Source organism: Amblyomma maculatum, chromosome 7 (genome assembly GCF_055883805.1).
Source record: "Amblyomma maculatum isolate TAMU_Amacu chromosome 7, ASM5588380v1, whole genome shotgun sequence".
Classification (NCBI taxonomy): Eukaryota; Metazoa; Arthropoda; class Arachnida; order Ixodida; family Ixodidae; genus Amblyomma; species Amblyomma maculatum.
The window spans coordinates 139,300,984-139,318,661 of NC_139350.1; the positions used below are offsets into that span (position 1 = coordinate 139,300,984).

A 17,678-nucleotide genomic window follows, 5' to 3' on the forward strand; every position below is an offset into this window, starting at 1 on the left:
ACGAAGGTGTGAGTGATGAGCAGATCATAAAAGCTGCCCGGAATGATAAGGACTCTTCCGATGAAGAAGACGACGACGTACAGGAAGCGCCGGCTGCGGCAACCGCCGTACAGGTGATGGACGCTTTTGATGTCATCAGGAATTTCGTTGCTGTCCGAGACGACGATGTTGCAATGGGTTTGCTGACCGAGTGTGAAAATCGCGTGACGGCGTTGCTCGCCGTGAAGCGTAAGCAAACCAAGCTTACAGATTTTTGGCATTAAACGCCTTTGCTGCTGCTTGGGCAATTCTTTCTGCGTTTCACGTCAAATTTTTGCGATAACGAAGTTCCGCGAGAACGAATTTTTTTTCGTGCACCGTGAATTTCGTTATAGCGGGATTCAACTGTAGCAAATGTTTTACATATACCTGTGTTGACCCTAGATAGACAGATAGGGATGAGTATGGGCGGCAGGGTTGTTAACCAGAAAGGCCTCCGGTTGGCTACCCTACACAGGGCAAAAGGGATAAGGGGATTAAAGAGGAGAAGAGAAAGAGAAAGTGGAGCACAGTCAAAGTTTGTCACACAAGCCGGTGACTGTTAGAATGCTAAACAGTGCCCTGTATACCTGAAAGGCGGTCGACTGCCGTGGCCACGGACCAAGGATCTTATCCGCCGTTAAAGGGCGAGGATATAGGAGGTGCAACGCACAACACAGCTTGTGTCTTTCACTCACAAATGCAGAGCATTCATATCAGAGATGCTCGATTGTCTCTTCACAGGCACAATTTTCACAGGCAGGGAAAAATGTTCTATGTAAGTGACGTTTGCAGCGTATAGAACTGATACCTTTCTTCTCGATTAGAAAAACTGCTCCTAGCCATTCACGATTTGCCTATTCTTTTCTGCAGAAGCCTAGCAGCGAGACGAACGGATCAGAACGTCTGCTGAAGCGCGTGCGTAGAAAAAAAGAGAATTTGTAATTTTGGCGTTGGCACATACGTATTAGCGAGGACAGAGAGCACGGTACTTTGAGGCGAAGTGCAACATTTGTATAGTTTGATGACCTACACGAATATCACGTGATTTTATAGCAGACATCAGTTTTTCTTTGCATGAAATTAGGAGACGCCTGCTTCTGGGAAAGAGCCATGGTTAGCTTTGACCGCCTAGTAAAGAAGAGACGCTTTAATCTACCAACTAAGATACGTATAACTCGTGCTATGGTCTTTCCAGTTGTGATGTATGGATGCGATAGTTGGACTGTGAAGAAGGCTGTCTGCCGAAGAATATACGCATTTGAATTGTGGTGCTGGCGGATACTCTTGAGAGTTCCTTGGACGGCCAGAAGATCAAATCAGTCCATATTGTCGACCATAAACCCTGACTACTCATTGGAGGGTCAAATTCTAAAATTAAAGCTCAGCTACTTTGGTCATCTGATGAGAAGAGAGGAGTCAGTGGAGAAATATTTGATATTGGGAAAGATTGAGGGTCACCGGAGAAGGGGTAGGCAGTGAACGCGATGGTTAGATGGCATCCTTGAGGCGCTGCAGATGAAGTTATGTGATGTTAGGAAGATAGTGAGAGACCGGAAAGCGTGGCGTGATATGGTCCATAGGTTCATGAAGAGTCGGACATGACTGAACGACTGAACTGAACTGAACTGAGGAGCATTTATTTGGCGCATGACAATTTTCAACTCTCTCCCGAATCTTGAAAGTGATGTTAAGTTAACTGCTTTATGTCGATAAGTTATTTCCCTAGACATAAAAAAATATTAACGCCGATACTCTTCATATATATTTGCAAAATTCGCTTCACCCAAATGTTTAAATATGCAATAAATGCTTTTCAAATAATTAACTATGGTAACTGGGGCTCCCGTAATTATAACTGGTAGCGTGCTATTGCTGCTGACTTTGAATCACATGCAGTCATTTTTCTATTCTAGAAAACGTATTTTTGGTTTATTGACTTCAAAAAGGTTGGATAATAGTGTTTGTAAATTCGGGCAAAATATAGGCCAACTGCATTGGTGATGCGCACTCCCGAAATTCTTCACAATTTTTTGTCCACAAATTCTTTCTGATTCGTGTTTTGCAATCCACCTTTCTTTAAGAGAAGTCAGCTGTGATCAGAGTTTTTTTCTGTGTGTTCGGCGCAGATTGGTGCAGCGAAATTTCATTCCATCTGTAGGAACCAATAGGCAATAAGTTGCAGAGTTTTGCTACATGCAGCACACGTGTATCCTGCAGATTTCGCTTTATTTTGTTGGTGACAGCCTTTCTAATAACCCTTTATTGGGTTGATTGGCACCCGCAAAATAACTGCGAGATTTGGCGGCGGCGGTAACTGCAAACGTGCTCGCTGGTCGTCGAAGAGAGAATGCCTGTTTCACTTGTCAGCACTCAATTTAGAGGCGGCAAAGAAAGATGTGGATAAATCCGTGAATGACAACTAGCATAACCTGGTAGAGATTAGAAACAAAACAACGTGGCTCAAATCTTTCGAGATGCATCTCGAAGCACCTTCCGAAACAAAGACGTTATAATGCCGCGTCTTGCGACAAAGGCTATGAACAAACAAAAAAATATACGGTCCGCACGCTACAATCACACTGGTAAGGCCACTTGTTGGCCGGTACTAAAAAACAACTAATAGAGCTTTGAATGGTTCGCGCCAATCTGCTGGCAGAAGTGATATAGGCCAAGCAAATCTCCCGATAGCAAGATTGGCAACGACTGGCACGGCAAGAAGCATACTACCAAGACTAGACATTCGATATTGCCTCCAACCATTAAAATATTTGTTCTTTTCCGACAGCCACCGGCATGCGTTGTTATCGTTGCGAACATAGCGCACGGGTCACTTCTGTATTCTTTGTCATGCTCGTCGCGAGATGCGGCCTTGTTTTCTTGTTGCGGCAGATAATTTGAGATTTATCTGGAAATACTCCAGCCACGCACGTGCGTTTGTACAATGTTCCAGAGTATGCTCGTCATTACTCGCTGTTTTATGCATATCTTTCTTCGACGCCTTTAAATTGAGCACTGACGACTGAAACCGCATTCTTAGCTCGACGACCGTCGAGCACGATTGTTGCTATCGCCGCAGCCGAGTTGCTTAGTTCTTTTGCGGACGCACGTCAGCTCGATACAGTGTCTTCAGTGCACTCCCAGACTCTTCATCTATTGTCATCGGTCTTGTCACCGCCAAGTGACAGTATGAAAGCCATGGGGCCCAGAAGGCGGATAACCTAATTAAAGTGAGGAGGCGGCAAAAGATCCCTCCGCTGCCACGGAACATGTATCCAGAGCATCATCCAGAATGAAAGATGGTTGGTTTTTGGTTTTTAGGGTTTAACGTCCCAAAGCGACTCAGGCTATGAGAGACGCCGTAGTGGAGGACTCCGGAAATTTCGACCACCTGGGGTTCTTTAACGTGCATTGACATCGCACAGCACACGGGCGCGTAGCTTTTCGCCTCCATCGAAAAGCAGCCGCCGAGGCCGGGATTCGATCCCGCGTCCTTGGGCACAGTAGTCGAGCGCCCTAACCACTGCGCCACCCCGGCGGGGTGCTAAAATTTTTCAGCAAGAAAATTTGAAGAAAGAGAATTGTTTTGCCCTGGCCAGCACGTTTTGCAAATCCCCCAGGTGTGTCCTAAGGGACCTATGGAAACAATCTTGATATACTCCTCCAACTTGAGAACCAATGAACCCAGCTCCATGAAACTTTGTAGTTCAAATGTTTCTACTATAAGCCTACCCTGAAAATTTCATTTAAATATCCAAGAAGAAAAGCTGGCTCAAGAATAGCAGCCTCCTCCTTTATTGAGAAATGCGGTGGAATTTAAGAACTTTTTTTCGGCCACTCACCACATTCATCTGGGAGACCTCAAAGGTGAGGGATGGGTCGAAGCGTGGAGGCATGTGCTGGTACTCTATTACGTTCTCCACATGGTAAGAAGTCAGCAGGGCATTGGATCCTCCGGCGAAAACGCTAAAGAAGATATATCAAGGAAGACAAGATGTGGTATATGTCGACACCGCGAACATGATGACAGGCATGTTATGGTTACGGTACTAACAGATGATCAACAAAACCTAGGAATAAGTGGTTTGATCAGGACGATGATGACAGGCATGTTATGGTTACGGTACTAACAGATGATCAAGAAAACCTAGGAATAAGTGGTTTGATCAGGACGAGCTTAGTTGACACAGCTAAATAGTTGGCCATAGCCCCTCTGATATCAGGGACAAAGGCTACTAAAATTAGAAGTGAATCAAAAGCAGCAATAGGCAATTTTGTCAATGGGAGTGCAACTGGTTACCTGAAGAGGCTTTGCAAATAGCTGAGGAAAGAAGGATTGCAAAAGTTATGAGGGAAAGGGAAAGATACAAGGTTCTCAATGCGGATGTTCAAAAAATAGCAAGAGATAAGAATGCCTTGCTGAACATTCAGTTCCAAGCAGTTTAGGACAACAGCCATTTGAGGAACACAAGAGCTCTGTATAAGAGAAAGATGTCAAAGGAAGCTTCTGTGCTAAGCTGGGCATGATAAAGGACAAACGAGGCAGGGACCTCACTGAAGCCTCAGAGATAAAGAAGAGGTGGCAGGAATACACAAAAGAACTGTAAAAGAAGGACCCCTATGTGCAAACCCAACATAAGACGGTTGTGAGTACTGATCTCGAGCAGGGCGTCCTGAAGAGTGAAGTTGAATGGGCCTTAAGCAAGGCTAGCGGAATTGATGGCATTCCAGCTGAGCTGCTTAAAATCTTACACCATGAAGACACTTTTAACATTCTGTATACATCATGTCAGAAAATTTGGACAACCCTGCAGTGGCCACAGGATTGGAGGAGGTCAGTTTACATCCCCATTCCAATGAAAGGCAGTGCCAAAGATTGTTCCAACTACCGCATGATAGCGCTTATTTCGCATGCTAGCAAGGTGATATTGAAACTCCTCCAAAGTAGGCTGCCGCAGTAGTGGATCGGGAGCTTCCGGACGTGCAAGCTGGGTTTCGCAAGGGCAGAGGAACTAGAGACCAGATTGAAAATCTTTGCTGGATCTTGGAAAAAGCAAGAGTTCCAAAAACCCAGCTACTTCTGCTTTATTGATTTTGCAAAAGCGTTTGACTGCGTAGATCACAGCAGATTGTGGCAAGCTCTCCAAGAGATGGGAGTTCCAATTCACCTCATCTGTCTCCTCAGGAACTTGTATCAAGGGCAAGAGGCCACAGTCAGAACTGGCATGGTCTTACTGATTGGTTTCCAATTGAGAAAGGAGTGACACAAGGCTGCATACTGTCGCCCTGCCTATTTAACCTATATGCTGAGTGCATCGTGAGGACGGCCGGTCTGGACGAGTCTTCAGCTGGAGTGACCTCTCCAGGCTCACAACCGAGCTTAGACTTCGAGCTTCAAATTAGGACTTTTCTTCAAAACAAATTTTACTGTGAAATAACCTTCATCAACCCCCCCCCCCCCCCCCCCCCCCACACACACAACAGAAATAGCGAAAATTATGAAGGCTTACCAAAATCTGTTGGGTAGGGCTTCACAGCAAAGTGTACTGGGCAAATAAAGCCCAGTGCCCAGAAGAAACAGGCAAGCCAGAACATTTCAGCTGCTGTCTGCATCAGCACAATCTCGAACTTTTCTCTGCAGAAAAAGAGACCAAAGTCAGTATCAAAGCTTATATGCACGGGCACTTCATAACGAGCGGCCTGAATTGGCAAGGAGGTGTCAGGGCGACTAATGTTAACTATTGCGATATTTCAGATGGCCTCTCTAGTAGTCACACATAGCCAAACGGGCGAGTTGGTGGAACATACTGGATGGAAAAACAGCGCGACAGACAAACAGCGCTCGTCTTGTGTTCCTTTGCTGTGTGTTCGTCTCTCGCGCTGTTTTTCCATCTCTAGTAGTCATAAGCCGAAACTGTCTCGGTAAGGCTAAAGCACTCGGCGAAACATACCGCGCGTCATCTACGGGGCCGTAACACTTTCTAAATGCGTGAAAAAGGGATCGTGCAAAGGGCCGTTATCTGACAGCATGACCAGTAAGTACCACCGACATTTGGCGAAAATACAGCGTCGTCTGCGCAAAGAGATGGGGGCGCCCCCACTATGACAAGCGCCACCCTCTAGCCCTCCCCCCCCCCCACTTTCCCTCCCCCACAGAACATGCTCGTACGGGAAAAAGAAAAAACCACGAGCTGTAGACAATAGTGCAAATACTTTATACTATGACTGTGTTTCATAATCTGTGAAATGTGTTAGTCGGTGCTTCACGGGCTGTACTTACCTTTTACGGCGGGATCTGACATGGAATAAGGAACATAAATGAAGGCATCAGCTACAGGTAACAGTCAAAAACATAATACAGTTGAATCCCGCCACAACGAATACCGCCACAACGAAATTTCCGCGACAACGAATAATTTTTTATTCCCCGCGAGTATCCTATAAGAATTAATGGCCTAAATTTCTCTGCACAACGAACCATTTTTGCAGAGCGTTTCCGCTTCAACGAAATTTTCGCGTTCAAAATCGAAACCGAAACTAGTTTTATTGCCGAGAAGTCCAAGTCAAATCCAAAGCCACATTAAGCATGAAATCACGTGATTGCAGTTCCGCCATTTTGGCTTTGTGTTGTGGTCGCGTTGTTCACTCGCTGCCTTTCTCTTCGACAACGACGAGTTTTCATCCGCAGGACACGATGGCAACGCAAGTGAAAAAACGCAAAACTCTTTCCCTTGAGCAAAAAGCTCAAATAATCGCCCAAGCAGAAAGCGGAAGGAAGAAAGCGGCAATTGCTGAAGACTTCGGAATTCCTGCAAGTTCGCTGTCAACGATTCTAGGCAATAAGGACAGCGTGAGAATGGCACTTGCTTCAGGCACATCCTCGAAGCACAAAAAGGTGACGCGGCCCCTCCATGAAGAGTTGGACAAAGCAGTGCATGCGTGGTTTGTGGAAGCACGAGCCAGCAACGTCCCCCTGTCCGGAAGCATCGTCCAGCAGAAAGCCTTAAACTATGCATGCCTACTTGGCATTGATGATTTTAAAGCCAGCATTGGCTAGCTAAACCGTTTCAAGGCCCGCCATAACATCGTTGGAAAAGTGTTGTGCGGCGAGTCAATGTCAGCAGACGTGGACGGAGCAGCTGCTTGGAAGGCGAGTAACATGGCCGGAATTTTAAGCAACTTCGCGCCTGCAGACATTTACAAAGCCGACGAGACCGGGCTATTCTACGAGATGTTGCCGGCTAGGACGCTCGACTTCAAGGGGCAGCGCTGTCACGGCGGCAAACACAGCAAAAAACGCATCACAGTGCTGCTTTGCACAAACATGGATGGCTCGGACAAGCGTCCGCCGTTAGTCATAGGCAAAAGTGCCAAGCCGCGCTGTTTTAAGGGAACTCGTAGCCTACCTGTGCAGTACAAGGCGAACAACAAGTCATGGATGACCCGCGCTATTTTCACCGAGTGGATGATGGCATTCGACCGCGACATGAAGCGGCAGGGCCGTAAAGTTTGCTTGCTTTTGGACAATTGTTCAGCGCATCACTCCGACGAAGTCAAGCTCACTAACACGGAGCTGAGGTTTTTCCCTCCCAATTGCACGTCTGTCTTACAGCCTCTCGATCAGGGCGTGATTCTTAGCCTGAAGCGCGCTTACCGCGGGAGGTTAATTCAGCGGCTGCTTTTTAACACTGAAACCGGCCGAGACACGAAGGTGGACTTGTACGTGGCACTGCAGATTATGCCTGCTGCCTGGAGCACACTGGGGCGCTCAGTAATTGTGAACTGTTTCAGGCATGCCGGATTTGCCGAAGGTCGACCCGTACACTCTGCTGGCCTAACACCAGGCGTTACAGACGACGACGAAGAGGCGTCACCGGCTCCGGGGATCGCGGCCGCCTGGTAAACGCTGGGAGAAATAGGAACCGTGCCGCCTAATCTCGAGCTCGACGAATACATCGGCGCTGACGCTTGTGTTGTTGTTCACGAAGGTGTGAGTGATGAGCAGATCATAAAAGCTGCCCGGAATGATAAGGACTCTTCCGATGAAGAAGACGACGACGTACAGGAAGCGCCGGCTGCGGCAACCGCCGTACAGGTGATGGACGCTTTTGATGTCATCAGGAATTTCGTTGCTGTCCGAGACGACGATGTTGCAATGGGTTTGCTGACCGAGTGTGAAAATCGCGTGACGGCGTTGCTCGCCGTGAAGCGTAAGCAAACCAAGCTTACAGATTTTTGGCATTAAACGCCTTTGCTGCTGCTTGGGCAATTCTTTCTGCGTTTCACGTCAAATTTTTGCGATAACGAAGTTCCGCGAGAACGAATTTTTTTTCGTGCACCGTGAATTTCGTTATAGCGGGATTCAACTGTAGCAAATGTTTTACATATACCTGTGTTGACCCTAGATAGACAGATAGGGATGAGTATGGGCGGCAGGGTTGTTAACCAGAAAGGCCTCCGGTTGGCTACCCTACACAGGGCAAAAGGGATAAGGGGATTAAAGAGGAGAAGAGAAAGAGAAAGTGGAGCACAGTCAAAGTTTGTCACACAAGCCGGTGACTGTTAGAATGCTAAACAGTGCCCTGTATACCTGAAAGGCGGTCGACTGCCGTGGCCACGGACCAAGGATCTTATCCGCCGTTAAAGGGCGAGGATATAGGAGGTGCAACGCACAACACAGCTTGTGTCTTTCACTCACAAATGCAGAGCATTCATATCAGAGATGCTCGATTGTCTCTTCACAGGCACAATTTTCACAGGCAGGGAAAAATGTTCTATGTAAGTGACGTTTGCAGCGTATAGAACTGATACCTTTCTTCTCGATTAGAAAAACTGCTCCTAGCCATTCACGATTTGCCTATTCTTTTCTGCAGAAGCCTAGCAGCGAGACGAACGGATCAGAACGTCTGCTGAAGCGCGTGCGTAGAAAAAAAGAGAATTTGTAATTTTGGCGTTGGCACATACGTATTAGCGAGGACAGAGAGCACGGTACTTTGAGGCGAAGTGCAACATTTGTATAGTTTGATGACCTACACGAATATCACGTGATTTTATAGCAGACATCAGTTTTTCTTTGCATGAAATTAGGAGACGCCTGCTTCTGGGAAAGAGCCATGGTTAGCTTTGACCGCCTAGTAAAGAAGAGACGCTTTAATCTACCAACTAAGATACGTATAACTCGTGCTATGGTCTTTCCAGTTGTGATGTATGGATGCGATAGTTGGACTGTGAAGAAGGCTGTCTGCCGAAGAATATACGCATTTGAATTGTGGTGCTGGCGGATACTCTTGAGAGTTCCTTGGACGGCCAGAAGATCAAATCAGTCCATATTGTCGACCATAAACCCTGACTACTCATTGGAGGGTCAAATTCTAAAATTAAAGCTCAGCTACTTTGGTCATCTGATGAGAAGAGAGGAGTCAGTGGAGAAATATTTGATATTGGGAAAGATTGAGGGTCACCGGAGAAGGGGTAGGCAGTGAACGCGATGGTTAGATGGCATCCTTGAGGCGCTGCAGATGAAGTTATGTGATGTTAGGAAGATAGTGAGAGACCGGAAAGCGTGGCGTGATATGGTCCATAGGTTCATGAAGAGTCGGACATGACTGAACGACTGAACTGAACTGAACTGAGGAGCATTTATTTGGCGCATGACAATTTTCAACTCTCTCCCGAATCTTGAAAGTGATGTTAAGTTAACTGCTTTATGTCGATAAGTTATTTCCCTAGACATAAAAAAATATTAACGCCGATACTCTTCATATATATTTGCAAAATTCGCTTCACCCAAATGTTTAAATATGCAATAAATGCTTTTCAAATAATTAACTATGGTAACTGGGGCTCCCGTAATTATAACTGGTAGCGTGCTATTGCTGCTGACTTTGAATCACATGCAGTCATTTTTCTATTCTAGAAAACGTATTTTTGGTTTATTGACTTCAAAAAGGTTGGATAATAGTGTTTGTAAATTCGGGCAAAATATAGGCCAACTGCATTGGTGATGCGCACTCCCGAAATTCTTCACAATTTTTTGTCCACAAATTCTTTCTGATTCGTGTTTTGCAATCCACCTTTCTTTAAGAGAAGTCAGCTGTGATCAGAGTTTTTTTCTGTGTGTTCGGCGCAGATTGGTGCAGCGAAATTTCATTCCATCTGTAGGAACCAATAGGCAATAAGTTGCAGAGTTTTGCTACATGCAGCACACGTGTATCCTGCAGATTTCGCTTTATTTTGTTGGTGACAGCCTTTCTAATAACCCTTTATTGGGTTGATTGGCACCCGCAAAATAACTGCGAGATTTGGCGGCGGCGGTAACTGCAAACGTGCTCGCTGGTCGTCGAAGAGAGAATGCCTGTTTCACTTGTCAGCACTCAATTTAGAGGCGGCAAAGAAAGATGTGGATAAATCCGTGAATGACAACTAGCATAACCTGGTAGAGATTAGAAACAAAACAACGTGGCTCAAATCTTTCGAGATGCATCTCGAAGCACCTTCCGAAACAAAGACGTTATAATGCCGCGTCTTGCGACAAAGGCTATGAACAAACAAAAAAATATACGGTCCGCACGCTACAATCACACTGGTAAGGCCACTTGTTGGCCGGTACTAAAAAACAACTAATAGAGCTTTGAATGGTTCGCGCCAATCTGCTGGCAGAAGTGATATAGGCCAAGCAAATCTCCCGATAGCAAGATTGGCAACGACTGGCACGGCAAGAAGCATACTACCAAGACTAGACATTCGATATTGCCTCCAACCATTAAAATATTTGTTCTTTTCCGACAGCCACCGGCATGCGTTGTTATCGTTGCGAACATAGCGCACGGGTCACTTCTGTATTCTTTGTCATGCTCGTCGCGAGATGCGGCCTTGTTTTCTTGTTGCGGCAGATAATTTGAGATTTATCTGGAAATACTCCAGCCACGCACGTGCGTTTGTACAATGTTCCAGAGTATGCTCGTCATTACTCGCTGTTTTATGCATATCTTTCTTCGACGCCTTTAAATTGAGCACTGACGACTGAAACCGCATTCTTAGCTCGACGACCGTCGAGCACGATTGTTGCTATCGCCGCAGCCGAGTTGCTTAGTTCTTTTGCGGACGCACGTCAGCTCGATACAGTGTCTTCAGTGCACTCCCAGACTCTTCATCTATTGTCATCGGTCTTGTCACCGCCAAGTGACAGTATGAAAGCCATGGGGCCCAGAAGGCGGATAACCTAATTAAAGTGAGGAGGCGGCAAAAGATCCCTCCGCTGCCACGGAACATGTATCCAGAGCATCATCCAGAATGAAAGATGGTTGGTTTTTGGTTTTTAGGGTTTAACGTCCCAAAGCGACTCAGGCTATGAGAGACGCCGTAGTGGAGGACTCCGGAAATTTCGACCACCTGGGGTTCTTTAACGTGCATTGACATCGCACAGCACACGGGCGCGTAGCTTTTCGCCTCCATCGAAAAGCAGCCGCCGAGGCCGGGATTCGATCCCGCGTCCTTGGGCACAGTAGTCGAGCGCCCTAACCACTGCGCCACCCCGGCGGGGTGCTAAAATTTTTCAGCAAGAAAATTTGAAGAAAGAGAATTGTTTTGCCCTGGCCAGCACGTTTTGCAAATCCCCCAGGTGTGTCCTAAGGGACCTATGGAAACAATCTTGATATACTCCTCCAACTTGAGAACCAATGAACCCAGCTCCATGAAACTTTGTAGTTCAAATGTTTCTACTATAAGCCTACCCTGAAAATTTCATTTAAATATCCAAGAAGAAAAGCTGGTGCTCAAGAATAGCAGCCTCCTCCTTTATTGAGAAATGCGGTGGAATTTAAGAACTTTTTTTCGGCCACTCACCACATTCATCTGGGAGACCTCAAAGGTGAGGGATGGGTCGAAGCGTGGAGGCATGTGCTGGTACTCTATTACGTTCTCCACATGGTAAGAAGTCAGCAGGGCATTGGACAGCTTGTACCCGATCCTCCGGCGAAAACGCTAAAGAAGATATATCAAGGAAGACAAGATGTGGTATATGTCGACACCGCGAACATGATGACAGGCATGTTATGGTTACGGTACTAACAGATGATCAACAAAACCTAGGAATAAGTGGTTTGATCAGGACGATGATGACAGGCATGTTATGGTTACGGTACTAACAGATGATCAAGAAAACCTGGGAATAAGTGGTTTGATCAGGACGAGCTTAGTTGACACAGCTAAATAGTTGGCCATAGCCCCTCTGATATCAGGGACAAAGGCTACTAAAATTAGAAGTGAATCAAAAGCAGCAATAGGCAATTTTGTCAATGGGAGTGTCTGTCTCGCAAAAATTGTACTGGAAACATGTCCGGATGACAGAATAATCCGGCTAATATGGGCACCAGCCCACCAAAGCTCCAGTGAAATGAGGGAGCTCATAAGCTTGCCCATGCTTTCACCTTCCAGGTATGCTGTGATTATCAATACACTTTGAAGAGGGACAGTCTAGGAGGCTATACAAATATTACTGATGCTAATCAGCAAAAAAGGGTAAAATCTCGACACGCAGGTGGTACACTAATTACGAGCCAAGAAAGCATCTGAAGGCACTCGCAAACAAGAACATTTCAGAATGGAACTACCTTCAATCGGTAATTCATAATGAGGCTGTTGTAAGTCAAGTTTTAGTGACAAAGGACGTTTTCGGACTTGTCCGCAGAGATGAAGTCCCACCCCAGACCAGATACACAACGCCTCCGACACCCGTATTTTTTTTGCAATCTTGCAGAAAATTGCTCGCAACCAGATTCGTACCATGGTCCTCTTGCACGCGAGGCGGACGTTCAAAGCCTTTTATTATATCCCCACGTGGTTAGCACTGTCACTCAAGGATGCACATGGCACTGCTCCCGCTTGCGATGAATGCGGCAATTTTATGAGGACGACCATCTCTTACACGGGCATGGAGTGCCATTTAACATAATGAATATTTTGTTTATGGGAGCTCGGTGGGGTTTGGTATATGAGTGCATACAGCTACACTGTATCCTAAGATTTTCAATAAATCGTTTTAACCATTCAACATTATTAACACAGTAGAACCAAAATTGAGCGTAAAGGGAATAAAATACTAAATATTCTCCATCGCTGCAGGGTGCTTGAAGATGACTGTGCACATTGAAATTAATCTGACCAAGTGGTTGGCAACTACTCAGAGAACAATTTGGTGCTGAGGAGCAATGTCATAAGTTAAGATGAGCCAAGTCGTACAGGAGCTCTTAAAGAAATGATTCAGCTTATTTCCGTCCTGTAATTTTCAACCGACATTGTCCTTTATTTGTGACTTTAGCTGCACCGGGGCCTTTTCCCTTAGAGATTATTTTCGCTCCGCTCCAGTTCCAGCACCGTTGAAAAAATGTTCCCGGTTTCCACTTAACTGGCTTGTGTTCTAAAATGTGCGCATTAGTGCAATGCGACTCCCACTTTCCGTCAGCATTTGCTCTTTGTGCACCATCTTCGGTGAGAAGTGCTCGTATGAAGGGAATACTCACCGTAAGATGCACTTCTGCTGCGAGTCCTGAACCGATGTGAGGGTGGCGAATCAGGGATCCACCATAGAAACGCAGTTTTTTTCCCCAGGAAGCTGGTGTTTGGCTGTACGCAAAGAGCCGTGAAGACTGCGTCACTTTACAGACACAAGATTTGCTAGCCAGCTACAGCTGCAATGCATGCCTTCCATGCGTATTTCACCCCAACCAGTTGCAAAGTTAGATCAATATTTATGAAGATACGAGAATCAGTGTAGCAGTGTGTAACATGTTCCACTTTGCTTTCGGATTTGAAAACTGAAGACGTTGCACAATTCCTCGAAATGTACCTCCAAAGATGGTAAAATAACGACATTAACCTGCACTCATTCTAAATCATTGGTCCATCACACCTCTACCTTATCGACCCACCTCTCACTGCTCGAGAAAGTGGTCCCTCAAATAATTTTGTGACTCCCTTCGACCACGCATCAGTTGCTGGCTCCTCAACAACGCGCAAACCATACAGCTGTGATAAGTGTGCTCTGCTATGTCCAGTGGCTGCATTGTTTGCATCCTCTTTCGTGCTGCCTTCGAGCAGGAGGACACTACGTCACAGTCGCTGTTAACAATCGAAGCTAGTACTGTGCCAACTGTGCTGTTCCCCGAAGAAAGACACCGACCAGACTACAGTCACCACTATCTGTCAAAGATGTGTTATTATGAAACCTGTGCATGGTTCAACCATGTTTTATGCAAGAAGGAGCGGTTAACCATAATTATGGTGTTTTACCAACGTCCAGCACTGCAGCATCTGTTGGTCAAAAACAATTCAAAGCAAAAGAAACGAACTTTAATGCTGCACTTTAACTGCTGGAGGTCACAGCACCACAAATGGCAATTCACTGACGTCAAGAAACATAAATCATTCACTGTACATATATTATTTTATTGACTTATTGGCTGGCTTCGCTCATGCGCAAAGTTGCCCAAAAAATGTATGCATGAAAGGTCTCGATTTATCTACATTAAAACATTTAGAACTGCCTAAAAAGGCTCTTTGGTGACAATCTGCCTGAGGAGTGTCCTCGCCTATGTTTGACATTAAAACATTTAGAACTGCCTAAAAGGCTTTTTGGTAACGATCTGCCTGAGGAGTGTCCTCGCCTATATTAGGCCATCCCAAATGATTTGCGGATTGTCTTCATTTATCTGCAATCTGCTATTGAATCTACAATATCTGCAATTTTTCGCAGCGAACATTATCCTTACCCAAGTCTGAAACATTTATTTAAATATGGGGACACAATCTCTGCCTAAAAGGGTATGACACGAGATCGTAGGCTACCAACACATATGTAAATAAAGCACCACTTCCACAAAGCACTGTAAATGTGGCGTGGCCTAGGGGTAAGGTGAATGCAACAGCCCTGACAGCCTAGTTCAGATATCCTCCATTTGGAAAGAGGCCCAATTTGGTAGCTCCTGCCAAACTTTTCGTCAAGCAACAAGGTGCTAGATAATTTCTATTGACAGCTACAGCCTACCAGCACTGTGACGGCGCAACCACGCTGACGGCTTGAATACCTGGCGTAATATAGCTCTGGCTGAAAAAGATTGCACAGTCTCATGATGCAAACCCCCTGAAAGGCTATCAAATACTGTAAACACTTCCAAAGAAATAAATATCTTTACCTGAGGGCCCTAGAATAATGCAGGTATAGAACCCCCCCCCCACTGCTCTCTGTAAAAATAAAAAAGCCCAAACCGCATACAATTCACTGAAATAGGAAAGTTTTGCAAGAGCATTACGCATTTGAAAAAAGAACCCCTGCTTACATGTACTATTTCAGTGTGGGTATATTGATCTTGGCCCCATTTTTAACCGGCCTGAACCAGTCCTTCACACTCGCTTGTGCTAGGTATGACTCTTCAATTGCCGATTTGCATTAAAGCATGGTGCTAATGTTGTACCATAATTTCTGTACTAAGGAGAACAGCAGGAGTTAACAAAACTGTTTACTAGGCGTGTAAGATGTCGCACTGCAAGCAAGCAGAAGTGTCCACTTGCTTCTACGCTCAATTACTATCGGCCTAGTAACAGAAGCCCGGGATAGCTCCAGCATCAGATATTAAGAGGTCTTTTTTTAACTGTCCTCAGAACTTTTCATTGTTCACTGTATTCTTGATATTGGCGCGATAGTATATCTGTATTAAAACGTCATAAATATAAGCTTTAGCAAATTGACAGATTAAGTAGCCTGCCAACATCCAGCGGTATTACTGCTGCTCTGCCATAAACCTTTCTTGAGACAAAGGCCTGCAATGAAGGTAAAAATTCCGTTTCCTCGACCAACATTCCTAGGACAATACAAATAAAACATGCAAATATTTGGAAAATTTTCAGCTCTCTTAGTTTATATATCTTGGGTGATCCCTAACAAAGCTGGCCAAAACCGCAAAAAGATATGCGCGACACACAACCTCTTCGTCACGTTAATTGCCCGTGCCTAAAAACAATTTTTCTCAGCAAAACCAATTAATTGCATATCTCCTCTTTCCAGGCCTAACAGGCAACAAGATAAAAAATTTTGAAGTAAATATAAAACGCAGACCGACCTTGCTTTGTTTGATGTTTTGTGGATACCCCCAACTGCTTGGTAGTCCATGTCCGTGAAAACAACTTCCAGATCTGTCAATCTAAAATACTCGCGTTCCCTTCTATTATTCAGTATTTGCATAATAAAGCAAACGTTTTCTTGGTAAACTTTGTCAAGAATAATGCTCAATTTTATTGTATCATACATGCATTCCTTCAATGACCTTCAGAGGGAACAGACCTGTGCCTGACTTGTGGTACCTGAAATTGTTACTATTAAGCATACTGCACAGATACTGCATACTTCAAAGCAAAGATGACTGCTCGCCGCGATGACTTGTGTGCCATTGATAGTGCACTCTAGCACAATCATGCAAGGCTTTCTTACCTTGTTTTTTTTTTTGTCAAAAGCATGGTGCTCCTGTTGTGCTGGAGGCTCAGCAGCTAATGTTCCACTGCTCGTGCATAAGTTGCCGTTTCGTGTTTCTTGTCGCTTTCCGAGTTCCCATCAGGTGTCACCCGGTAGGTGGTCACAATTACCTGCACGAAAAAGTGGTACCAGTGGAAATGTTCACTTCAGAGACCAGAAATATTTAGGATGAATTTTTTGGAACATAACTTTTTTTATGAAAGGCACGTTTTGTATGTTGCTGGAGTCAGGACTACGTGTCCATCAAGCTTAAGGTATCCGTGTCCAGCGCACCTACCTAAAGATGGCTTTCGAAACTCACGGCACTGAAGGAATGTGCCTCTAGCCTAAAGAATGGCTAAAGTAGCCCTTCCATTAGTGGTGCTGCCTCTTGAGACAGGAAGAAATCACTAGGGGAATCAATATTAGGAGGAACACTATAGCAGAGCAACCATCGAAGCAACCGCCTTTTTTTAACTGTCCTCAGAACCTTTCATTGTTCGCTGTTTGCTTGATATTGGCGCGATAGTATCTCTGTATTGAAACGACATATAAATATATGCTTTAGCAAATTGACAGATTAAGTATTCTGCCAACATCCTGCAGTATTACTGCTGCTCTGCCATAAACCTTTCTTGAGACAAAGGCTTAAAATGATGGTAAAAATTCTGTTTCCGCAACCAACATTCCTAGGACAGCAATACAAATAAAACATGCAAATATTTGGACAGTTTTCAGCTGTCTTATTTTATATATCTTGGGTGATCCCTAACAAAGCTGGCCAATACCGCACAAAGATAAGCGCGACACCCAACCTCTATGTCACATTAATTGTCCGTGCCTAGAAACAATTTTTCTCTCAGCAAAACCAATTGCAGACCTCCTCTTTCCAGTCCTATCGGGCAACAAGATATAAAAATTTGAAGTAAATATAAAAGGTAGACCGAACATGCTTGATTTGCTGTTTCGTGGAAACACCCAGCTGCTTGGTGGCCCATGTCCACGAAAAAAGTACGTAAACAAACTTCCAGATCTGTCAGTCTAAAATACTCTCGTTCCCTTCATATGATGCTATTATGGCTCCATCGTGGGTTCAGCCTTTTTTCATAATAAAACAAACGTTTTCTTGGTAAACTTTGTCAAGAGTAATACTTAA

General features: G+C 45.1%; 1 protein-coding gene across 14 annotated transcripts in view; it reads right to left on the bottom strand.

The window, feature by feature from the left end:
* Positions 1-17,678, bottom strand: part of LOC146184862 (uncharacterized) — a 53,819-nt gene that overhangs the window by 21,847 nt on the left and 14,294 nt on the right. For 11 of the 14 annotated variants that reach the window (XM_084609512.1, XM_084609513.1, XM_084609516.1 and 8 more), the window contains 5 exons: positions 16,502-16,653; positions 13,539-13,641; positions 11,863-12,000; positions 5,529-5,653; positions 3,861-3,984 (listed from right to left, as the gene is read on the bottom strand). Coding sequence is in view for 2 of the 14 variants with exons in the window: in XM_084609518.1 (XP_084465644.1) it covers positions 5,615-5,653; positions 11,863-12,000; positions 13,539-13,641; positions 16,502-16,527 (306 nt within the window). In the remaining 12 variants the exon portion in view is untranslated. Of the gene's footprint in view, positions 1-408; positions 489-3,860; positions 3,985-5,528; positions 5,654-8,029; positions 8,489-11,862; positions 12,001-13,538; positions 13,642-16,501; positions 16,654-17,678 lie in introns of those variants that run through there. The other 3 variants (XM_084609510.1, XM_084609517.1, XM_084609511.1) reach the window with 3 other exon arrangements.